Genomic DNA, 26,238 nt, shown 5'->3' on the forward strand with positions numbered 1-26,238 from the left:
AGTTTATATCTCATTGTGGTTTTAACTTGCATCTCTCTGGTAATTACTGATGTTGAGCATCTTTTCTTATGTCTCTTGGCCATCTGTGTGTCCTCTTTGGAAAAGTGTCTATTCAGATCCTTTGCCCATTGTTTAACTGGATTGTTTGTTTTTCTGATATTGAGTTGTTTGTGTTCTTTATAAATTTTGGATGTTAACCCCTGGCCTCAGTTTTATTTGGGAGCCTTAGAGTCTCATCCTGGGCCTTGGTCTGATTACCTAACCTGGCTCCCTGCTTTTAATCCCTAATCTTAATCCTCTCCACACTGCTTCCAGAAACATATATACAAAGGTAAACCACAATTCATTCTTGATAGCATGTAACCTTTGAAGAGGTCTCTGTTTCTTACAGTCAGGGTCCAAATTCCAAAATACTTAATGTAATAGAGTGAACAATAAAATACTACTTAAAACCACAATTGCCTTTTACAGAGAGAAGTTCTTTCTAAAGAAAATGATCCATAAGTTGGAGGCACTGCCCGAGTTTGGGGCCTCTATTTTTAGAAACTACTAATGGCTTTGGGATTCAGCCAAGCACCTCATATCACTGGAGCTGAACATAGGAGCTGCCTGTTGCTTTTTCCTGGCCACGTGAACATCAAAATAGAGTTTTACACCTTTTCTCAGTTAATACTCAGAACAACCCTATGATGATATTATAGTTATTACCTGCCTTGTACAGGAGGGGGAACTGAGATTAAGAGAGGTGATCATACTTCTCAGGGTGCATCATTTGCAAGTGAAGGGGCCAGAATTGGATGGCAAAGCCTTTGCTGAAACCACTGAGCCCTCTTCTTCTCCTGGCCTGGTCTGGCTTCCACAGAGAGCAGCTCACCCTTGAGTTGGAGCGAAAGCTGTCATTTTCCACCTTTAGTCTACACCTTCCCAGGGCAAGGGCCCAGGTCCTGAGCCCTTGAGCTGTCCTGGCCTCAGGCTGACCATGCCCATTCCACTCGCACAAGCTTCCTTCACACAAGAAACAATTCAACTGACTAGGTTTCAGTTTACTAATCTGCAGTCATGTCCCAGGCCCGTGTCCCCTGACATTACACAGGGTCACCTTGACAGAAGTTCCAGGAGTCCACAAACCCTTTGGTTACAGTTACAAGCAATCTCCCAGCTTTTTTCTATCACAGGCCGACCCATCCATTACATGATGATTTTACTAGTGAATGCTCAGAGGGCAGCCTTGTTTTGGGGAGGGGGGCCTTCAGTGTTCTTTTGTCATTTCACCTACAGTTTATTTGCTGAGTGATATCTTTAACTGTTCTGGCATGCTCTTTTAATTATTTTACATTACTCTATATATGTGTATATACATTTCATAGAAATTAGTTTAACTTCTATAAATAAATGTGGCCTTTTACAGTTTATTTAAGATACTGTAAAAATAGAAAAATTAATAGAAATGATGACTAACACATTTTTGAGAACCAAATACATGGTATATCTGCTAGAAGCACAAATTATTGCTAACTCAGCCACTATCCCCGAGAGATAATTTATTTTATTTCTTTTTTCATAAAATAGGAACCTGGAGCTCAGAGTGGCTGAGTGACTTAGAATCTGTAGTTAATAAGTGACAAATCCAGGATGTGACCATCCCGTTATACAATACAGTGTTGCTTGGGGATAAATTGCACCTTCCACACAGAAACTGAGGGCGCTGCCAGCAAATCAGGCTGTGAGTTCTAAGTGTGAGTTCAACTGTGTGAGTTCTAAATGTATTACGTGTTTTGGGACATAATGTTTTCACTAAAAACCTACAGGGCATATTCGCAAAGAAGACAGAACCGCTTCCCCCTTTCCTGCTGCGCTTGCTGCTCTTCCTGCTCTTTCCTCTCAGGGGCAGAGGCTCTGGGCTCTGAAAGAAGCGGAGCCCCTGGGGTGTGCAGTGAGCCGAGTGTTGCCTGGGAGCAGCGCCGGCGGGGTAGGAAAGACAGACCAGAGAGAGAGACTGTGGAACTCGCCGTCGCCAGGGCTCTGCCAGGCCCGCCCCCGTCTGCTGAGGGCCCAGCGAGTTCTGAGCAAAAGAGGGTGGAATAGTGTCATCCTTTGTGGCCTGTTTTGCCTCCAGTGAGTCTGCCTGTCTCTGTGGGAGAAGATCACTTCACCCGAGTCCGGCAGCCCGCCCTGAACTGACTGCCCTGGGTCTGCATAAAGTCCTGGCTCCCTTCAGCAATTTGGACATGTCTATCCAAGAACAAAAGCGGAGAACATAACAGTTCTAAACAAGGAGTCCATGCAATAGAAATAACAATTTTAAAAGTGGAAAAAAAGTATAAATTAAGATTTAAAATGTTCATTGACTGTTTTTTTAATTGTGAAAAATCATAACTAAAAGGTTTATCATAGAGGAATGGTAAACTAAGCAATGATGCAACTATACCATGGGGTACCCTTTAGCCACTGGAATAAACTGGATGCGCTCATTTGCATGCTTATTTAATGATGCCAAGTAAAAGCTCCCCAAGATGTCTTGTATGGGAAAAACAAGTTGTGGAATATCATATGTAATATAATCTCACATTTGGTAAAAAATGAACAAACTGACTTGTTGATAAATATGGTATATGCATAAGAAGATATTTATATGTAGAAGAGCCCTACCTGCCCAATTATTATTTTCACATGTAAGATTTAACATGTGGGGCAGAAGTGAGAGGATTCTAAGTGGCTATGAGGGTGAGCGTCTACGCTGATTTATTGTTCCACTTATTGTGCATTCATTGGTTCTGTCTTGTATGCACCCTGACCAGGGATCAAACCTTAATCATGGTGTATTGGGATGATGCTCTAACCAACTGAGCTCCCTGGCCAGGGCAACTTTTTAAATTAAATAATCTAAAATATTTAAATTTCACAATAAGGATATACTATATAGAATATATCTCTGTTAATAAAAAGGCTCCTATAATAAAAAAAAATAAAATAAACAAAATTAAAAAAACAGAAAAATATTCCCCTTAGGCATGGTGAAATATATACACCTAAATTGGTTGGATCAAAACTGACAATTGTAAGCACACTTGTAGAGGTTTGCTGTCGTCAGGTGAGTAATGGCATACACTTAGTAGTCAGCATGAGGATTAAACTAGAAACCAAAGTCTTATTTTATTTTTAAGTTGAATTATAATATTTTGGTATGTGATAATAGTGCAAACCAAAATGTTATATAAATATACTATATAAATGCAAACTCTTAATCTTAATATTGTCTTTTGAGTTCTATTTCTGATATTCACAATTTTGTAATTACCCAAGTAACGTGGCTTCCCGGGTAATTTAGAGAAAGTGCTACTGTACAGCTTGACAGATAATGGACGTAATAGCAGCCTCAGTTTACATATTTGATAATTTCCTATAAGTATAAAAAGGAGTATTTCATAGCTATGTTTTGTTTCTAGGAACAATGGGTCTAAAATTGCTTATCTTAGTTATTTTTCTAATAGATGATAGAATGGTGGCATCATTAAATATAAACAAGGAAACTCCTTAATGTTACTCTTGGCAAAATAGCAACCATTCAATCCATCTAGAACTCTATAAGATAATGATGTACGTGTTGGTGCTGAATGGTCCAGCTCCTATTCCCTATTTTTGCTCCGTTTCTCTTTTTCTCGAGTGTAGGATGCCCTTTATTCTATCTAATCAGACACACCACAGACATTCTGAGAACAATCTGAAATGCAGTCAGGGATCATTAGTGTAAACAAGCCAGTGCCACATTGCCTCCGGATACATCCTTCAAGTGAAAAGTTAATGAATAAAAAGCAGACTGTAACTTCCAAGTGGAGGGGGCATTTGGCCAGGAGGAGAGGGTGGGGAGAAAGGAAATAACCCCATTTATTATTTTTTCATTAATTCGTTCAACAGTTAAAGCACGAAGGGCCTCCTATATGCCAAGCATACTTTTCTCCAACACAAGGCGCTGGCCCTAAACATTCTGCTGGGTGCATGAAGAAATCCAGGGACTAAGTGAGAAAAAGCCCAGATAAACTCTTCATGATTTCTGCATGCTTGGGGCAAAGGCACTTCCAAAACTCAATAAACAGTGGAATAGCTCATAAACAGGTTTAGTATAATAAAATTCAACAAGCAGAGATTGTATAATATTATTTTTTAATGAGATAGAGCCTTAGCGTGTCCTGAGGTAATCCTTCCCTCTCTCTCTGGATTCAGGATTCCCACCCCATCCAGGATATTACCAAGTAGAGGCACCTTCACTGCACTGAGTCAGCAAATCTCAGGGGTGGCGGTCTCGGGCTCCAGGAAATCAAATGAGGGCTGAGAGATCAGTAAGAGCCTTGTGAGGAAACAGCAAAGCCCTAACCCCCTTGGATACATCCAGTGACATCCTCCTAAAGGCACTGGCTCATTAAATCTCACGGGAAGGGAATAAAGGGCTTTCCTGGAGGCCAAGGTCCTGGGACTGGATTAGACATGTATTTAGCAATGACAAATGCGGAAGGCAAATGTACAGAAAGGAAACTTTTGGAGAAGAGCAGTCGCTTCTAATACTCTCTGATAGCCAGGAGAAAAGCAATCTGTAGCAAAATATTTAAACCCTATACCAGAATCTAAACCTTGTGCCATTTATCTTCCTGTTTTGAACCATATCACTTTATCCAAGGGTGCAGAAAAAGTGAAAGGCAACAAACTAAGTTAGTGAGGTTCAAATAAACATTTCTGTGTATTCTTATAAATAAATAAGGTTTGGCTGTTAAGAGAGCTTCACTTTAGTACTACCTGGTGGTTGGGACAAAAAAACTTCCTATTTGGCCCATGTGCCATCACCAAGAGGCATGCCTTGGACTATGTACCAGTGCCCTCCAACTTGTCACCCCAAACATCCTCTTTAAATCCTCTGTATCCCTGTACATCCATCCTCTGTGTCCCTGTACATCCACCCCCTGTGTCCCTGTACATCCACCCCCTGTGTCCCTGTACATCCACCCCCGTATCTCTGTACATCCACCCCCTGTGTCCCTGTACATCCACCCCCTGTGTCCCTGTACATCCACCCCCTGTGTCCCTGTACATCCACCCCCTGTGTCCCTGTACATCCACCCCCTGTGTCCCTGTACATCCACCCCCTGTGTCCCTGTACATCCATCCTCTGTGTCCCTGTACATCCACCCCCTGTGTCCCTGTACATCCACCCCCTGTGTCCCTGTACATCCACCCCGTGTCCCTGTACATCCATCCTCTGTGTCCCTGTACATCCACCCCCTGTATCCCTGTACATCCACCCCCTGTGTCCCTGTACATCCACCCCCATATCCCTGTACATCCACCCCCTGTGTCCCTGTACATCCACCCCCTGTGTCCCTGTACATCCACCCTCTGTGTCCCTGTACATCCACCCCCTGTGTCCCTGTACATCCACCCCCTGTGTCCCTGTACATCCACCCCCGTATCCCTGTACATCCACCCCCTGTGTCCCTGTACATCCACCCTCTGTGTCCCTGTACATCCACCCCCTGTGCCCCTGTACATCCACCCCCTGTCCCTGTACATCCACCCCCTGTGTCCCTGTACATCCACCCCCTGTCCCTGTACATCCACCCCCTGTGTCCCTGTACATCCACCCCCTGTCCCTGTACATCCACCCCCTGTGTCCCTGTACATCCACCCCCGTATCTCTGTACATCCACCCCCTGTGTCCCTGTACATCCACCCCCTGTGTCCCTGTACATCCACCCCCTGTGTCCCTGTACATCCACCCCCTGTGTCCCTGTACATCCACCCCGTGTCCCTGTACATCCATCCTCTGTGTCCCTGTACATCCACCCCCTGTGTCCCTGTACATCCACCCCGTGTCCCTGTACATCCACCCCCTGTGTCCCTGTACATCCACCCCGTGTCCCTGTACATCCACCCCCTGTGCCCCTGTACATCCACCCCGTGTCCCTGTACATCCACCCCCTGTGCCCCTGTACATCCACCCCGTGTCCCTGTACATCCATCCTCTGTGTCCCTGTACATCCACCCCCTGTGTCCCTGTACATCCACCCCCTGTGTCCCTGTACATCCACCCCCTGTGTCCCTGTACATCCACCCCGTGTCCCTGTACATCCATCCTCTGTGTCCCTGTACATCCACCCCCTGTGTCCCTGTACATCCACCCCCTGTGTCCCTGTACATCCACCCCGTGTCCCTGTACATCCATCCTCTGTGTCCCTGTACATCCACCCCCTGTATCCCTGTACATCCACCCCCTGTGTCCCTGTACATCCACCCCCATATCCCTGTACATCCACCCCCTGTCCCTGTACATCCACCCCCTGTGTCCCTGTACATCCACCCCCTGTGTCCCTGTACATCCACCCTCTGTGTCCCTGTACATCCACCCCCTGTGTCCCTGTACATCCACCCCCTGTGTCCCTGTACATCCACCCCCGTATCCCTGTACATCCACCCCCTGTGTCCCTGTACATCCACCCTCTGTGTCCCTGTACATCCACCCCCTGTGTCCCTGTACATCCACCCCCTGTCCCTGTACATCCACCCCCTGTGTCCCTGTACATCCACCCCCTGTCCCTGTACATCCACCCCCTGTGTCCCTGTACATCCACCCCCTGTCCCTGTACATCCACCCCCTGTGTCCCTGTACATCCACCCCCTGTGTCCCTGTACATCCACCCCCTGTGTCCCTGTACATCCACCCCCTGTGTCCCTGTCCTGTCATCTTTCATATCCACCTACAGTCATCCACTGTACCCCTCTATGTGGATGTCTGATTTTCCATTTCCACACAGTCCAACACTGGCCTGTACTATTTCTAGGCTGAATTTGTCACCACTTTTCTTTCCTACTGCAAGCAGCCCATTGGACTGAAGTAGCTGTATCACAAATCATCTGATATGGAGAATTACTATAGGTTGAATCAATAAATTGAAGAGAAGTCCCTTTGGAACAATCACTGATTATGAAATTGTTACTCATTACAAGTTTTCTCTTTTTTTCTCCCTGCTTAACTCTTTGGCCCGGATATAAGCTTCTGGAGAAGCGACTGCTTGGTACTCCTGATTTGGATGTCTAGCTAGGGTTTCCCTTTACCCTAAGAGAAAGAGTGTGCTTTTGGTGCTCACTGAGCGACTTAATTTCTCTCCCTTTACCCATCTCCATCCTACGAGCTGCCACACTTTCACCCATACTCACAACACACTCATTTTCCGCATTGACTTGGCTGTCACTGAAATATATGGAGCCAGTTATTTATCCAGTTACAGAGGTTTATTAAAGCAGAATAAAGTATGCTCAATTATGAGAGGCTTGGAAGATAGGGGGGGCTCCCTGAACAGCCTGGCACAGCAGAAAGAAAGAGTCAGGCTGCGTGGCCTGACTGGAGAGGCCCAGGAAAGGCCTCTCTCACAGCCTTGCTGGCCACGACTCAAAATCCTGACTCGGCAGCTCCTTGCCTGCTGTCAGTCAGCAGATCACTGAATTCAGCTGGAGCCCAACTCTGCCCTTTCAGTCATGTGACCTTAACCAAGCCACTGTCTCAGAGCCTCAGGGTCCTTTTCTGGGGAAAGAAAATAATAAACCTCAAGAATTTGGGGTGTTATTATATGAGACATGAGATATATTAGGTTAAATAACAACACTTCAGTATACGATAGGGAACATTTTTAAGTGACAACACTCTCTAGGAGTTGTAACATATTAAACTGCTATCTACTAGATGCTATAGCAACCCAAATCAGTTTTCTGATTAACTTTACCAAGAGCAGGATCTTGAGAAGATTTTATAATGTGAATATATTTGAGGTGTCTTAGGAACATGCAGAAGACTAGTGATACTTAAAGGGGCATGACTGTCTGAAACAAAAATGAAGAACAAGCGGAAAGCCAGCTTGACCAGGTCCTCCAAGAATGAGGCTGAAAAATGTTAAGTAACATGATTAACTGTTTTACAGTTGGGTTAGTTTTTGCACTTTGCAAGTTCCCCAAATGAAAGCTGTGCAAAAAACCACACCAATATACCAGTGTTTGGGGAAGTAGTAGTACTTTTTATATGATTTCACATTTCCCTGCCTGAACACATGGAAGTTCCACCTACCTGTATTAAACTAACTTAACTAACTTCTGGTCCTTCAAACTGTAGCTACCACTTTTCCTTGAAATCTAATTATCCAAGCCCATATCTACCCCAGGTATTGGCACAACTGTGCCTGTTTTTATTAGGAAATTCATCATGCTTGTCCATTTATTGCTAACTAACTGGCTTTTTATTTTCTACTGTGTGACACGTTCCTCAAGGGTAGAGACTATCATGCTCTTGCTTTCTCTGTACAGAGAATTGCTTGACTGCATCTTCACAAATGGGAGTTCAGATCATTTTCTTGATCCTTGGTAGGTTGGTTGTTGATCAAATCCTGCAGCGAAAATTAAATGCTGATGCTCTACCAGAGATTGTTTGCCACAGAAAGAGACAGAAGATGGGCTGTGTCCTGGCTCTAAAGAAAATGGAAAGGGTTATGAAATATGCTACAACCTCTGAGTTACCAGAGGTATTGACAGACCCAGAGTTTAGTGAAAAGGCATTTTGAAGAGTTCTGAGCATAGCCAAGGTGACAGAATTAAGTCAACAGATGAGAGGTCCAAAGGGTAGCAAACTAGTGAGCAAGTCCAAAGAGGACCTCAAATCTGAGTACAAGAGATGATTGGTGGAAAGTCCTGGAGAAGAGAGAGTAGAGGCATTTCCACATAATGGTCTTATCTACCGCTTTCAGGTGATGTGGTATCATTCTTCACACTGCCTCCCAGCGTTGAGTAAATTAAGCCCATTCCTGGTCACTTGTTCCTTGGGAAGGGAAGGCACAAAGGCACTATTGAAAAGGCTGTATCAGTGTGAAAAGGCTACACAACATAGGAAATGAAACAGTGAGAAACGATCAAGAATTCAGCCAAAAATAGAGTGAGGGTTGAAGGTAATTAGAACACTTCCCCACTCAATAATTCTTTATATTCTACCTCCATATCAACTTCTCTGATGATGAAAAATGAAATAAAGATGCTTCCATTCAAGATTATAAATCTATACATCTCTAATGTTATCAATACTGAATGGGAATTAAAGAATAAACAATGAGTGATTTTAAGTTTCTGGTTACAGAGAATTTTGAACATGTTTTCTTGGCAACACAACCATCCAACCCTTTCACAAATAGCTCTCATGCTTGTAGATGCCATTTAGTAATAATTTATCTGCAGAGGTCTTCTAAATTCATCTATTTAGCTAACTGCCACTGAGTTTTACTGCACAGGAGTGAGTCTTGAGGGACAAAGTATTAACAGAGACATGAGTTATAGTTGATTTGCAGGATCCATGATGCTGTGATAGAAGTCACTACAGGGTAAAGTTGGACCCCAAAGAATGAAGCAGACCATCCTTCCTCCAGTCAACTTCACCTGAATTAGCTCGTGTCAGGGTGCCAGGAGTACAGAAGGCCCCCAGGCACCTGGTCTTGGGGCCCTGGCAGCCCCAGCATACCCTGAAGAGGTGGTTGGTTTATCCAGCAGAAAATGATGGAGCCAAACCTTTGGTCCTCTCCTCCCAGAACTGAGGTTTTAACTCAACCTTAAATTTCATTTGAAACAGTCCCTATTGTTTAACAGTGAAGGGAAAGTGCTTAAATAAATTTCAACTGAGTTGAAAGCAGCTTGACCTAGGAATCCCTGATAATACTGAGCAGCATTTGATGAACATGTGAAATTTAAAGCCAAAACCAAAGAATGCCTAAGTTCACTCAAAGCAAAGTAGATTTGGAAGTGTTCTGTACACTTTTCATAATCATTACAATGAAAAACAAGCAGTGCACCCAAAGAACAGAGGGAAGGTTGATATCATGGACATGGGAACAAAAGACTAACCTGTATCTGGCAAAGGTAATTTGGTGTGAGACAGTAAGAGGGACCCTGGCACCAGCTAGCTATACCAGAGTGCAAATTCTGCATCTCCCTTAGTAGTGTGTATGACCTTGGGAACATTGTTTAACTTCTCTGCAACCCACATTCCTCAACCTTAAGATGCAAAAATGAGAGAATTATAAGGAATTAATAGGTTGTTAATGGGTTAAATAGATGCTCAATAAGCATCAATTTTCTTTGTGGTATTTTTATTGGCAGTAATAGGTTTGGCTGGTGACTAAAACAGTGGGGAAATGAGAGAGCTAAAACACAGTCTGGTAGTTACAAATCCTTATCTGCTTCCACTCGTCCTTCCCAAACTTATGTTCCACACATTTTAGAAACACTGACTACATCACAAAACTAAATACTACATTTTATTATTTTTTAAGGGAATGCTCAGAATATAAGGAGGTGATGGTAGGACAATATGCTTTATAGCACAAACCTCAGTCATAGCCCTAAAAGTATTAGAACTAGCAATTTTCAAAGTTAAGGACTATCACAATCATTAGGAAGCCCTAGTGTATACTGGATTTCTCATCCATATCTTTTTCTCTTGGGGGAAATGTTATGCATGAATTAATGTGCTTCCTCCACACCTGCAGAAAGGTTATGATCCAATTACCATTCATCCTTGTCAGCATCACAGTTGCAAAAGTGCCGAACGTCCAGGCAAAGCTCATCCAGGCCACATTCACATTGCTGGACTCCGGGAGGAGCACCTCCCCAGTACGGGTGCCTCTCCTTTGACCGGCCCATCCACCAGGTAAAGGGAACTCCATCTGAAAGACAAGGCATTTCACAGTTAGAGGGGCAAGCCTGGAACAGCACAGCAGCTGTCACAGACCCTGAGGGAGAAACGCCGAGAAGAATACATACACACACACACACACACACACACACACACACACATATATACTCCTCCTTCCTTTTCTTCTCCCCCAGTTTCTCTCTCTCTCTTATACTCATGTATATGTATATGGATAGATATCTATATCTACATATGTTTGTACTTATAACCAATAAGTTCATGTGTGTGTGTATGTATATAGTAGGATATTGATTAATCACAATGTTCAGAGGCAGGTTCACGAACTTAAATGCTTACAAATCAAGAAGGTATCACAACTGAGTAAATAAACTGAGTCGTATTTAAGACTAAAAAAATTAATATATAGGTACAAAAGTTAATTTTTCTTTAAACCTGTCAATGGAAAGCAATCCTTCTGAGCATCATACTTAACCCATAAAAGCTAGTGCATAACCTTGTCCTTGTTAAGTTTTTCCTTTGTAAAGTTTAGTTTAGTAAAATTTGTTGGATATTTTTTTTATGATTTGAAATACTTCTGTAAATTAAAATTATTATTCATGAGATGATAATGTATGAAAACCACAATTCTAGGCAGAGGTGGAGGTATTTAATAAATACAGTTTTAGGCTGAATGGGGTTAGGTCTCCCTTCCCTTCCATAATTGCTATTTTGGTCCTGTTGAGCATAAAACAGGCACTTAATGTGTGTTTAATTTTAAAGATGAAAAAAATATTAGGGTCAATTGTTAATGATTTACCACTTTAAAGTAGAATAATATTATTGCCTGAGAATGCTACAACATTGAAATTAAATTTTGCCTAGGCGGGATTTAATTTTTATGCAACCGTTGATTTATGAACATATATTGAACAGATTATTTATGTACACAAAGAGCAGCAACTTTCTGTGGATCGTTCTCACTACTCAAGTTCCAAGATCACTGAGGCAAATAGGAAAAGCAGTGGCAACCTGGGGCTCTCCCCAAATCCTTAGGTCATGAGAAACAGGTGAGGAAGGTGCCATGAAAGGCAGAAGTCTCTCGGGGTGTGCAGCCAGGGCAGGCAGCCTGCAGGGCCACACTCACCCCAGCATTTCACTCTTCTTTTAGCCTAAAATGTTTCAAGCCCTTCTATTTTCTTGAAAGCTAGAGTTACAGTTATAAATGTCTGTAAACAAATATTCTAAATGCTGAACTATTTTTCTTTGTTTCAAACAGCTCTAAATCATTGAACACTGTACTGCTTCTTTCTAATTCTTAGCCCAGATAAGCCGCCCTCAGGTGGCCGAGGGGGCTGCTTGGTTTCTTTAGAGCATAAAGCTCTTTTAGGCCTGGGGAAAGCTCAGGTGAATCTTCCCAGTGGTGAGTCCAAGCAGCACAGGGGGAAAACGTTTTGCATTTGCTGTCTTTGCGTCCAAGAAATGGAAGGGCTTTCTCTGCCTCTCCCTCCCTCTAGCTCTGCTCAGGACTGTCCCCGTAATCTAGAATCCAAATCACACAGCAAAGTTCAATGTCATCATGGACTGTTTTGTACAAAACCTAAACCAAGGTTTTAATTATATTAACATCGTTATAAATGGCACGAGTTCTGAAAGAACAATTTGTGCACAGCTTCTGGAGCATATGCTCCCTCCCAGGAGTTTTACCAAATCTTGATGGTATTCTGAGCCCCTGGAGAAGTCCATCACCAGCACAGGCTTAGTGTTGCCGTGAACCCATCGGGGTCCTGTGCCACTAAGGCTTGGGGTCCCTTCCTCATGTCTGGAAGTTAGAATAAAGGGGGCAAATTGTTTAAGCTGATTGTTGATGAGCAAGAAGAAAGGGGAGAGAAGAGAAACAAATGCGCACACACGTATATGAGAGCAGGGGGGTGACGGCTAAATTTTCTTCCCAGCTGTCTTGTCTTTGTATTTCCTTCCCTGCGAAGTACTAGATGGAGCACAAAACACAAAAACTGGAGATTACATGTGCCTTCATTCAAGACTCAACAGACGTAGACAGGAATATAAGGCATAATTTATACATATGTAACATATCTATCTTGAATATATCCATAATATATACTATAATTTTACATACACATTACATATATTCCTACAAAAATATTTACTGAAGATCCATAATATTACAGGAACTATTCTAGGCACTTGCGTTAAATCATTTAAATAAACCAAAATAAATACACACAAAAAAACCTGCTCTCAAAAGAGTATATTGTAATTATGAAAAGTAGACAACAATGATAAATAAATAATTTAGTAATTAGAAAGGGGTAGGGTATGGAAACAATACATGAGGCCAAGAAAGAGGGAGGTGTGTGGAAAGAAGGCTGTGCCACAATTTTAGAATGGTCAGGGCAGAATTGAATGAAAGCATACACTGAGCAAAACTTGAAGGCAGGGGCACGTTCCAACTGGCTGGCTACCTGGAGAAGAGTAAATGGTCAAAGTAAAGGTCAAAGAGCAAGTCAGGCAATTCTTAAAATCTACCACCAGGTTTTTTTAAAAATTAAATTTATAGGAGTAACAATGGTTAATAACATTATATAATTTCCAGGAGTACAAGCTTGTAATTTGACATTTGTGTACGCTATTGCACGCCCCCATCGAAAGTCTGATTTTCTTCTATTACCACTGATTCATCTCCCTTTATTCTCTCCCACCTTCCCCCACCTTCTTTCCCTTCTGGTAACCACCATTCTGTACATATGAGTTTGGTTGTTTGTTTTGTTAGAGTCTTTGTTAGTTTTTGTTTTATATTCTACATATAAATGAAATCATATGCTTTTTTTTTTTAATATATCTTTACTGATTTCAGAGAGAGGAAGGGAGAGAGAGAGAGAGAGACATCAATGATGAGAGAGTCATTGATCGGCTGCCACCTGCAAGCCCCCGCCTGGATCAAGTCCACAACCTGGGCATGTGCCCTGACCAGGAATTGAACCGTGACCTTCCGGATCATAGGTCTATGCTCAACCACTTGAGCCACACCCACCCTGGCCATATGCTTTTTGTTTCTTCATCTGACTTATTTAACATAATACTCTCAGGATTCATCCACGCTGTCACCAATGGCTGTCACTTATATATATATATATATATATATATATATATAGTATATTTGGTCTTTAATTGATTAAAATAATTCTGTTGCTTTAGAGAATTCAAAGACAAAAAATAATTCTCAGATTTTCACAAATGACCAAGCTGGCTTTTTCTTTCGGGTTTGTTGTGTATGTTTCTAAGCTACTCAATTAACAAGATCAGGATACCATTTCTGGATGTTAAAAGTCCCTTTATGGAACTACAGGCCTTTTCTTTATATTGCTCTTTTTTAGCAGTCAATACCAGCCACCAGGAGGAATGGTCACTACTAGGTCATCGTTTCTTTTGAAGTGACATTTGCTCAATACATTTTTGTCTTGGCAATAATTGAAAAAAGTCAAAATGGTGTAAAGGCGTAAATGTCATATTCTCCCAATGCAGTATATGTGAAGTTTTTAAAGGTTCCCGGACTTTCAAGACAGGTTAATTAAAGGCTTCACATGGCGCATGGAAATTTGCACAAAATTTGCTTGACCACATAATTTTCCTTACTGCATGAAATGACTCCCTTAATTAAAATGTCTAGCATGTACTGTAATGTCAATAATCCATGTTTATTGTTACTTACTTTCTTTTGGATTATTTTATTTCATTTCCCATTGTCAGTTGGTAATGTATTTTTGTTTTTTTTTTAATTTATTTTATTGTTGAAAGTATTACAGATGTCCCTCATTTTCTCCCCTTTACCCCTTGCCCCCCATCTCCCACCCCTCCCCTCCATACTTCTTCCCCTGTCTACTGTCTGTGTCCATGGGCTGTGCATATATGCTTATAAGTTCTTTGGTCAATCTCTTCTCACCCTTCTTCCCTCCTTCCCCCTGAGATCTGTCAGTCTGTTTCATGATCCATGTCTGTAGTTCTATCTTTGTCAATTTATTTTGTTCCTTAGATTCCACATTTAAGTGAGATCATTTGTCTTTCTCAGACTGGCTTACTTCACCTACCATAATACTCTCCAGCTCCACCCATGCTGTCCCAAAGGGTAAGAGATCCTTCCTCTTTACAGCTGCATAATATTCCATAGTGTAAATGTCGCACAGCTTTTTTTATCCACTCATCTACTGATGGGCACTTGGGCTATTTCCAGATCTTAACTATTTTAAATTGCATTGCTGTGAACATAAGGGTGCATATGTTCTCTCTGGTTGGTGTTTCCGGATTCTTGGGATATATTCCCAGAAGTGAAATCACTGGGTCAAAAGGCAGCTCCATTTTAAGTTTTTTAAGAAACTTCCATACTGCATTCCACAGTGGCTGCACCAGTGTGCATTCCCACCGGCAGTGCACCAGGTTCCCCTTTCTCCACACCCTCGCCAGCACCTGTCATATGTTGATTTGTTGATGGAGCCATTCTGAAGGGTGTGAAGTGACACCTCATTGTGGTTTAATGTTCATCTCTCTGTTGACTAGTGACCTTGAGCATTTTTTCATATGTCTGTTGACCATCTGTATGTCCTCTTTGGAGAAATGTTTACTCATGTCCTTTGCCCATTTTTTAATTAGATTTTTCTCTTCCTCTTTTTCAGTTGTATAAGTTCTTTGTATATTTTGGAAATTAACCCCTTATGAGATGTATGGTTGGCAAATATGATCTCCCAAACCATGCATTTTGAGAGTGGTTTCTTTTGCTGTGCAGAAGCTTTTTATTTTGATGCAGTCCCATCTGTTTATTTTCTCCTTAGTTTCTCTTGCCCTAGAAGATGTATTGGCAAACATATTGCTACAAGAAATGTCTGAGATCTGAGATTTTGCTCCCTACGTTTTCTTCTAGAATTTTTATGGTTTCACAACTTACATTTAAGTCTTTTATCCATTTTGAATTTATTATTGTGTATGGTGTAAGTTGGTGGTCTAGTTTCATATATTTGCATGTATCTGACCTATTTTTCAAACATCATTTATTGAAGAGACTGTCTTTACTCCATTGTATGTTCTTGCCTCCTTTGTCAAATATTAATTGACCATAATGTCGTGGGTCGATTTCTGGGGTTTCTGTTCTGTTCCATTGATCTGTATGCCTATTCTTGTGTCAGTACCAGGCTGTTTTAATTACAATAGCTTTGTAGTATAGCTTGATATCTGGTATAGCAATCCCTCCAACTCTGTTCTTCTTTTTCAAGATTGCTGTGGCTATTAGAGATCTTTTTTGGTTCCATATAAATTTTTGAAATATTTGTTCTAGTTCTGTTAATATCCTCAAGGTCCAATAGGAACTGTGCTGAATCTATAGATTGCTTTGAGTAGTATGGATATTGTAATAATATTAATTCTTCCAATCCATGAACATGGTATATTCTTCCACTTGCTTATATCTTCCTCTATTTCTTTTTTCAGTGTCTTATAGTTTTCCAAGTACAGGTCTTTTACATCCTTGATTAAATTTATTCCTAGATGTCTTACTTTTTAAAATGTTATTGTTCTTTAGTTTCTCTCTCTGAGAGTTCATTGGTGTATAAAAAAGCCATCAATTTTTGAATGTTAATTTTGTATCCTACTACCTTGCTGAGTTCATTTATCAAATCTAATAGTACTTTGGTGGAGTCTTTAGGGTTTTCTATGTACAATATCATGTCATCTTTGAATAATGACAATTTTACTTCTTCTTTTCCAATTTAGATGTCTTTTATCTTTTCTTCTTGTATGATCATTGTGACAAAGACAAATGGCAATATTTTATCTTTTATGGCTAATATTTCATTGTATATATGTACTACATCTTTTTTATCTAACCATTAATTGCTGGGCACTTAGGTTGTTTCCATGTTTTTGCTATTATAAATAGTGCTGCAATGAATATAAGAGTAAATAAATCTTTTTTAATTTAATGTACTGAAGTGACATTAGTCAGCAGAGTCATACAGGTTTCAAGTGTACATCACCAGGACACATGATCTATGTACTGCATTGTGTTCCCTCTACCCAAAGTCAAATCATCTTCCATCACCATATACTTGGTCCTCTTTACACTTTATTAACCCCATTCCTTCCTTTTGGTTACCTTCATAATGTTGTTTGTCTGTCTCTGAGTTTCAGTTTTTTGTCTCACATGTGAGTGGAATCATATGGCTCTTAGCTTTTTATGAATGCCTTATTTTGCTCAGCAAAATATCCTCAAGGTCCATCCATGTGGTCACAAATGGCAATATTTCATCCTTTCTCATGACTGAGTAGTATTTCATTGTATATATGTAGCACATCTTCTTTATCCAATCCTCTATCTAAAGACAATTTGATTGTCTCCATGCCTTGGCCACCATAAATAATGCTGCCAATGAACATAAGGGTGAATATATTTTTGAAAATAAGTATTTTTTAGTTTTTCGAGTAGATATCCAGAAAAGGAATTGCTGGGTCCTATAGTATCTCTATTCTTAGTTTTTTAAGGAACCGCTATACTGTTTTCCCTAGTGGTTGTGAAGGAGGATTCCTTTTAATTCAAGACCTCTCCAACACTTGTTATTACCTATCTTCTTGAACATACACATTCTAACAGTTTTAAGATGGTATCACATATTTGTTTTTATTTGCATTTTCCTAATACCTAGTGAAGTTGAACATCTTTTCATGCATCTGTTGGCTTTTTGCATGTCTCCTTGGAAGGGTTTTCTGTTTAGGCCCTCTGTCTATTTTTAATAAGATTGTTTGTTTTTGTTGTTGAGTTGTATGAATTCTTACACATTTTGGAAATTAAGTCTTTGTTGAAGCTGTTGTTTACACAGCTTCCATTTGGTTGGTTGCATTTTTATTTTGTTGTTGGTTTATTTTGCTGTGCAGAATTTTTTAGTTTGATATAGTATCATTTATTTATTTTTGCCTTTACTCCCCTTGCCTTTGGGGTCAAATTCATAACATCTTCTCTATGACCAAGGTCCATAAGTTTAGTACTTGTGTTTCCTTCTATATACTTTATTGTTTCAGATCTTATTTTTAGGTATTTGATCTATTTTGAATTAATTTTTGTACGAGAAGATAAATTGTAATCTGGGTTTTATTTTTTTTTGCATGTGGCTTTCCAATTCTCTCAGAATCATATATTGAAGAGGCTTTCTTTTCTCCATTGTGTGTCTTCCATTCCTTTGTCAAAAATTGCTAGTCCATGTATCTGTAGTTTTATTTTTGGGTCTTCAGTTCTGTTCCATTGGTCAATATGTCTGTTTTTCTGCTAATACCCTGCTGTTTTGATTATCATAGCTCTGTATTATAATTTGAAGTTAGGTAGTGTGATACCTCCAGCTTCATTTTTTCCAAGGATTGTTTTGGCTTTTTGGGAACTTATGTAGTTCCATACAAATCTGATGATTTCTTGTTCTATTTCTTTAAAAAACATCATTGTCATTTTGATGGGGATTTAATTAAATCTGTATATTGCTTTGGGTAATATGGTCATTTTAACTACATTGGTTCTTCCAATCCATGAACATGGAATATCTTTCCATTTCATTGTGTCTTTTCAATCTCTTTTAATAATGCTTTGTTGTTTTCAGTACATTAATCATTCACATCCTTTATTAAATTTATTTCTAGATACTTTATTCTTTTGGTTTCAATTACAAAAGGAATTGGTTTTTGTTTTTTCACTTCTCTTACTGAAATTCCATTGCTAGTATATAGGAAAGCAGTTAATTTTTGTACATTGATTTTGTATCTTGCAACTTCACTTTGTTTATTGTCACATAGTTTTTCAGTGGAGTCTTTAGAGTTTTGTATATACAGAATTATTTCATCTGCAAAAAATGGCACTTTTACTTCTTCTTTCCCAATTTTGATGCCTTTTGTTTTTCTCTTGCCTGATTGCTCTAAGGCTTCCAGAACTATGTTGAATAAGAGTGGTAAGAGTGGGGATCCTTGTCCTGTTCCTAATTTTAGAGGCAAGTTTTCAGTTTTTCACTATTGGGTATGATATTAGCTGATGGTTTATCACATATAGCCTTTATTATGTTGAGGTACTTTTCTCCTATACCTATTTTATTGAGTCTTTTAATCATAAATGGATGTTGTATCTTATCAAATGTTTTTGCTGAATCTATTGATAAGATCACTTTTATCCTTTGTGGGTATTTTAAAGACTTTTTATTGATTTTTACAGAGAGAGGAAGGGAGAGAGATACACACAGAAATATTGATGTGAGTGATACATCAATCAGCTGCCTCCTGCACACCCCCTACTGGAGATCAACCCACAAACAGGGCATGTGCCCTTACCAGGAATTGTACCTGCAACCTTTCAGTGCATGGGATGATGCCCTACCAACTGAGACACACTGGCCAGGATTATCCTTTGTTTTTTTTAATGTGGTGCATTACATTGATCAATTTGCATATGTTGAACCATTCTTCTGCCCCCAGAATGAAATGACCCATATTTGATTGTGATTATACACACACACACACACACACACACACACATATGTGTGTGTGTGTGTGTGTGTAATTTATCTTTTTGTTCAAAGTATTACAGATTGTTGTATTCAATTTAGTAGTAATTTGTTTAGGATTTTTGCATCTATATTCTTCAGTGTTATTTGACTATAGTCTTCTTCTTTTGTGTTATCCTTGCCATATTTTGGTATCAAGGTTATGTAGGTCTCATAAAATGAGCTCATGTTAATTCCTATATGAACAGTTTTAGAAAAATATTTATCTGAATTTAAGACATTACAGAGGTCAAATGTAGGAGTTTTGTTAATGAGTAAATAAGCACAATATCCTGACCCTAACTTTTCCTCCAGTGAAACATTTATGTGATATATACAGAGAATGTACAGGGAAATAGTTCAAGGAGAGATAAATCACAATAAGGTTTATAGAACACCCAATCATAAACCCAGGCTACATATGCTTAATTCAAGTTACAATTTTCCCAATGTAAGAAATTTAGGAGAAATCATGAAGCAAGTTTGCTGTATAATTTTATGGCTTAATCACTATGAGATGTTAAACAGCATTCAAATTAGAGACCCATCTTGAATCTTGCACTATTTAAAGTCTTGATGACCTGAGGAACACTAAGCACGGTGGACCCTCAGAGATAACTATAGGTACAGCCTGTCCCCATCACTATAAACAGCACAAGTTTAATTCCAAACAAAACAGACAGGAGCTGGAACATTCTGTAAATATGTAGAGACAATACTACTGTGTTGAAATCTCATTGTCATTGATTTGCTTTATTTTATTTCTGAGTTTAGAAATTGTGTGCATATAGCCTTAGATCCTGGTAAATTCAGTCTGCCAACAGGAAGAGCATTGTTGCAGCTTCAGCCTGCGCTGATTACTAAATCTATGGCACAGTGGCTGATGGCCGAAATAAACGCTTCTGCCTCACTGATGTTAGGCATCATCTTGCTACTTGTTTGGCCTCTTGGAAGGAGAACAGAAATGACAGTCCAGAAGTTTAGAGCTTAAACCTTAAGGGACATGCAGGTTTCTACTTGCCCCCAGGGAGCTTCTCTGACATGACCAGGAGAACAAGTCCCAGACAGAGTCATCCTCTCCAGTGTAGGGCTCAGCACATCACATGAAGCACACTGTTCCCCCCAATGCAGACATGTGAGCAGAGAATCGGTACTGAATGCTGTATGCCATGGAGCTTCTGCAACTAGATGTATAGCATTATGTTGAAAATAACTGATAAAATACAAATCAGACATTAACCACATAAAATGTTCTGTAGGGATTATAAGGAAGTTAGGAAAATGATTAATGTGGTCCTGCTTACCGGGTATTTACAATTTTGTTAGAAAGTTAAATAAAGAGACACACAGTGGGTAAAGAGAATGAAAGGAAGCAGCGACTCTGTTTGGACCTCACTGCTTACCTCACTTTTGGCCTGTCAGTGGGAGCAGTTACAGCAGGCACTTTAGCATTTGCTCAGCAGGTCACTCCTAGAGCACTTCTCTGGTTGCCCTCTCCCCTCCACACACATAGTCCTCACTTGAACCCAATCTGAGTTCACTCTCAGCCGAACTCAACTCAATTCCAGTTACTTGCAGTGTAACCCTGACTCTCATGCCCACTTCATACATGGTGCTTGGACTTTCCTGTAATTCAGACAGCAGTTTCTCCCAGTGGTGGTAGTTGGGGCTCATCTGCACTAGGCTCGATGCCTCCCACCAATGTATTCAGTCAGAAAGTCTGCATAGAACTTTTGAGAAACTATTCCCATGGCTGATGACTTCACAGTCACCTGTCACAACTTCCACCCATAGGGTGACACAAAGTTTAAAGGTTTACATAAATATAAATGATAACTACATATTTTATTTATATGAAAATGTAATTAAATATAATGATATACATAATTTTATATGCATACATATGTATATATGCTGCATATATATGAGTGTGGTAGTCATGATGTGATATTCCAGTGATATAAATTTTAATAGACTGTATTGCCCGAAAGCAGCTGATACATTTAGGGAAACTAGTATGTGTACACAGATAAAAGAAATGCAAGTCAGAATAAGATTGGGGCCAAAATAGAGCAGTTAATCAAATGTTAGGGAAGCCCAGAACAAGAAAGTATGAATTTTGTTCAGAAGTCCTGAGAAAGATTTCATGGAAATGGTTTAATTTCATGGAAATGGTGATATTTGATTAGACCCTTGGTTTAAGGAGTATTTCAGCCATGGTGGCCACAGGAGGAGTTGTGTCGCAAGAGGAGAAAGGATCTGATTTTCACTCAGGCATTATTAGGAAGCAACTGCTTGAAATAATGAGATTTCACTCATACTAAAGATATCCCAACCCCACAAGCTGAAGTTAAGCATGTGGGCTTAAAATAACAGCAGAGAAAGATACCATCAAAGCTATAAGGCCAAACAATTATAGATGATCGCACCAAAATGTCTCCTTGCATGATCAAAATACAAACCCACAATAATTAGAGGTGACTGCACCTCAATGTCTCGTTGCAGGGTCAAAATACAAGCCATCAAAACATGGGTTTAGGAAAGGAGAGTCTGGCTACTAAAGAAAGTACATTCTTTCTTTCTAAATAGAATATCATTTCTAAGGAAATGTTTAGTCAGAAAGAAAAACAGCCTCATCCATCTCAGAGAAGAGTGTACACGTTCATCAAAGTATCTTGGTCTCATTTCTTCTGGTCAGGATCATGAAATAAAAACATGAGTATAACAGTGTGATTAAGAGTTCATCAATGACATTAGAAATCAATATTTTATAATGTTTTTTCAGTATTCTCTTCTCCCTGCTTATTTAACTGAAGTGAGCTCATAAAGGGGGGAGGGAAGAAAAGATTAACGATATGCCTCTTGAACCAAATGATAAAAGTGACTTTGATGGGGTCATTGAAAGCTGAAGTAAACAAAACTCTCCAGAATGTACCATACAGACCCTTCATGGTTAGGCAAAGACAAAATGATTAAGTTAAATGATTCTATCTGCATTGTTTGAGTTTTCATGGGACAATATACTAACACTTTGCATTTTGGTAGGATATTTTAACCGAAGAGTCGAAATGAAAAATCCTAGCAATGTTATATGATATGTTCAAAGTCACAAGGTAGCTGAGGCAAAGCTGGGCTCAGGGGTCTGGACCCCTAGGTTACCACTGCATGGCTTGTGTCCTAGAAACCTGCCTGCACAGTGGCTCACAGGCTTTTTTACTTTCTAATGTGCTAAAAGCATATGGAGGTAATGTGAGCCTTACAGGTGAAAATAACCAGTCAGGAACATGATCAGTGACCATACATTTGTGGAAACTGGTAATACGTGACCCCCAGAGCATTGGAATAATCTTTAGTTTACTGCAGAGTTCCTCTGATATGATAAACTTGAAAGCGGGAGTTTCCAGCCTGGGAGAGAAAAGAATGGAGGGAGCTTCCCATATCCACATCAAATCGTACTGGGAAAAATCGTAATGCGAGAAGAAACCCTTCCCCGTGTTAAGCCTCAGAAACCTGGGGTGGGGTGTAGCTATTACCATCGCATAGCTGAACCACACTGATTAATGCCGTGAGAAAGCAATGAGGAAGAGGCAGTTAGAGAAGTCAGGCACCTGATGCATGCACAGGCTAGAAGTGCAGGATAGCAGTAAGTCTGGGTAGAGCTAATGTGTCTGTTTGCGCTGATAATCCTGAATTTTAAAAGTCTAGCGTTTATTGAGCCTTTGAAGTATTCCAGGAAGTTTTATGTATTTTTATATCCGAGTTCACTCAATCTCCACAAGGACCCTAAGGAAAATGCTTCCATACCTTTTACAGATGAGAAAACAGAGGTACTGGACAGAAGATACCTTACTTGTGAAAGGTTCCTCGGCCGGTAAGGGACAGAACCTAGCCAAAGCGACAGCAAGCTCTTGTAGGTGATTACAACAGACTCCAGGGGAACATTTCTGCCTCCACTATTTTCCCACCCCCCAAAAGTTATTTTGACAGCAGCCGGGGGGACTTCTAAAGTCTGTATCGGATGATTTATCTCTTTGATTAAAATCCTCCAGGATAACCCCATCACAGAAATCCAATCCAGGCTCTTCCCCTTGGCCCCTAAGACCCCAAGCCTGGTTCCTGCAGCCTCAGCCCGGTTCATGCCCTGCTCCAGCCCACTCCGGCGGCACTGGCCTCCCACAGGCCGTCGCACACACTCTTCGACGCGTGCCGCCTTCGGCCCAGATCCACCTTCCCATGGGTTTTTACAGTGGCTGACTCTGTTGTATCATTGGACCCTAAAATTAAATCTCCCCTCTCCTGCACTGACCCTATTGAAAGGGATCCAAAGTCACTCCATTACTTTCTTAGCAGTATTTACTATTACTTGAAGCAGTGATTTTTAAAATGTCTTTCGTTTGTGTAACACGTTCCTGGCATGTTATCCCTCATTAGAGTTAAAGCAAGGGCTTTTGAAGTCTGGTTCATGACTGTGTACCCAGGTGTAGAATGTGCCTGACTTGACCTAGGAAGTAAATAGATATTTGCTAAATAAACAAATGACTAAATGCCAAAGAAAAGAAACATCCACACAGCAGCATTTCCCACAGATGCCACTAAAAAAAAGAACTTGCTGCAGAAATAAATATGACTGCAATGCTTTTAATCTTTATGTAGGTCCATTCATCTTTGGCATTTTATGCCATAATTTAAGACAACATGCAGTTTTGTCATCTTTGTGATGGGCCCGGAGAAGGACACATATTTGTGTTTGAATCACTTTGCTCTCACTGTGGCATCGCAAGATCAGCGTACAGATAGGTGCTCACACCAGTTCATTCATGCACGCAGCAAAGTCACATAAAACACCTACAGTGGACATGATGCTTGTCTGGTTTGAGTATAAAAATATAAAACAGATATGAGCCCTGCCACTGGGTCCTTCACAATGTGGCAGGTGAGAAAAAATGGATAAACATGACCCTTAATACAAGCTAGAATGAAATAAATTTGAAGTTGACTTTTAAGCAACATGTAGAAATTAAAGAGGAAGTAATGGCTGATGTGTTGAGAAGCGTATAGTTCCAGGGAAAACCTGAAGTTATTCTTATTTTGAATACATCTGCCATTTTTATTTTTTAACCAGTGAAATAAAATTGGATTTCTATACTCGTAGCATTCAAAACAAGTTTCCTATAACGTGTGTCATTCTACGCTCCCAGCCACTCTGTGAAGACAGCCATTCTAATTTTATGGATAACTTTAAGCTAATAAAGGATTAGTAAGTTTCCCAATATCACACAGGCAGGAAGACTTTAGTTTAGATCTCTTGGTTCCAAATCCCAATAATGATTTAACTATATGTATGGGACCTATAAAACCTAATCCTATGATAGATAAAAATGAAAGGGTGTCATAGGTCTTCAAAGTGTATACATTAAATAATTATTTTATTGATAAACTGCACGGCTCTATTGAGCATACATTTCCAACTCTCTTCGGGATATTCCAAACTTTATTGTCTCCCCAGCTATCTTGTTCTATTGATTGATGTATTTAACTAGCAATCAATCAAACAAACAAATACCTGCAAAAATAAATGTTCTAATAATTATTATTGTTTCTATAAAAGGCCAATGTGCCTGAACTCCTCTAACTTTGCTCAAGGTCTGCCTAAGGGAGTGGCACATTAAACATGCAGACAGAAATGAATTTAATTTTCTCTCTAGGAACCTGAGATTAGTGTTTCTCAAAATGTACTTTCTGATTTTAATCAACATAACCTGGTGTGCTCATAAAAACTAGGGTTCACAGAGTTTTCCCAGATACTCGGAGTGGAGCCCAAGACTCCCCATTTTTATTACACTAAATAATTGATGCTGAAATTTTACACATTCAAATTTTGGAATTTTGCAAGGTTTGAACTGGTTACAAGGTTTGAACTTATGCAAAATGTTCAAATATCCCCCTTTATAATTTTTAAAAACTCTTGTTTAATGGCACTTACAAATTGCTAAGTACTAATGAGCTACTTAGTTTTACCTTTCATTCCGTTATCAAAACATCTACTTGGTTATATTAGTGCCTGTTAAAAATATATATATAATTGTAAGAGAAGATGAATAAAATATATAATGGAAATTAAGTTTAAATGGTACGGGGGAAAAACCAACTGAAATGTATATTAACTAATTTCTTCTCTTTTGTCTTGGTGTAACAAAAATCCAGTTAGTGTGCTCTTTTTAAATTTTTTCCATCCTCGCCTGAGGATATGTTTTTTTAACGTTTTTAGAGAGAGACAAAGGGGGAGAGAGAGAGAATCACCAATGTGAGAGGGAAACATCGATCCTTCGCTTCTCTTACGACCCCGGATCGGGGATCAAACCTGAAACCTCGGCATGTGCCCTGACGGGACGCGAACCGGCACCTCTTTGGTGCATGGCTGGTGCTCCAGCAGCTGAGCCCCCGGCCAGGGCCAATCAGTGTGCTTTTGATGCTGCCAATCTTCTCATGATTCCCTAAAAGTTTCCCCAGAAAAATAGCTCTACTGTTATCCTTCCCTAGCCCCCACCCTCATTCCACTGTAGTTTATTTTATTTTTTAAAAATAATTTTTAAATTTTTTAACTACAACTGACATACAATGTTAAATTAGTTTTAGGGGTACAACACAGTGATTAGAAATTTATATATTTTAGCAAAATCTGTGTCATATACATTAAAGGTATTTGGGAGGCCCAGTTCTCGTCACTGTTTCCCACTCTGACTCAAAAAAGAAAAGAAAAGAGAAAGAAACAGACAAACCCAGTTGCGGCCTCCCACTTGCAGTGTCAGGGGGCTCCTGGTGCTCCGTCTTCCCTTGTCCTCGTGGGGACGTGAGAACGTGCCGCTGCTTCTGGCCCCCACCTGCCCTCTCCTGGGCCCGCACATCCGCCCACTCGGCCGTCCTCCCCAGCACCTCCCCGCCCACAGCCTCCGG

General features: G+C 40.2%; 1 protein-coding gene across 2 annotated transcripts in view; it reads right to left on the reverse strand.

The window, feature by feature from the left end:
• The window catches only part of CNTNAP5 (contactin associated protein family member 5), a 724,101-nt gene that overhangs the window by 142,710 nt on the left and 555,153 nt on the right, over positions 1-26,238 (reverse strand). For both annotated transcript variants that reach the window (XM_087819922.1, XM_087819923.1), the window contains one exon: positions 10,583-10,739. In XM_087819922.1, coding sequence (XP_087676048.1) covers positions 10,583-10,739 — 157 coding nt within the window. The remainder of the gene's footprint in view (positions 1-10,582; positions 10,740-26,238) is intronic.

This window comes from Miniopterus natalensis, chromosome 8 (genome assembly GCF_054644295.1).
Source record: "Miniopterus natalensis isolate mMinNat1 chromosome 8, mMinNat1.hap1, whole genome shotgun sequence".
Lineage (NCBI taxonomy): Eukaryota > Metazoa > Chordata > Mammalia > Chiroptera > Miniopteridae > Miniopterus > Miniopterus natalensis.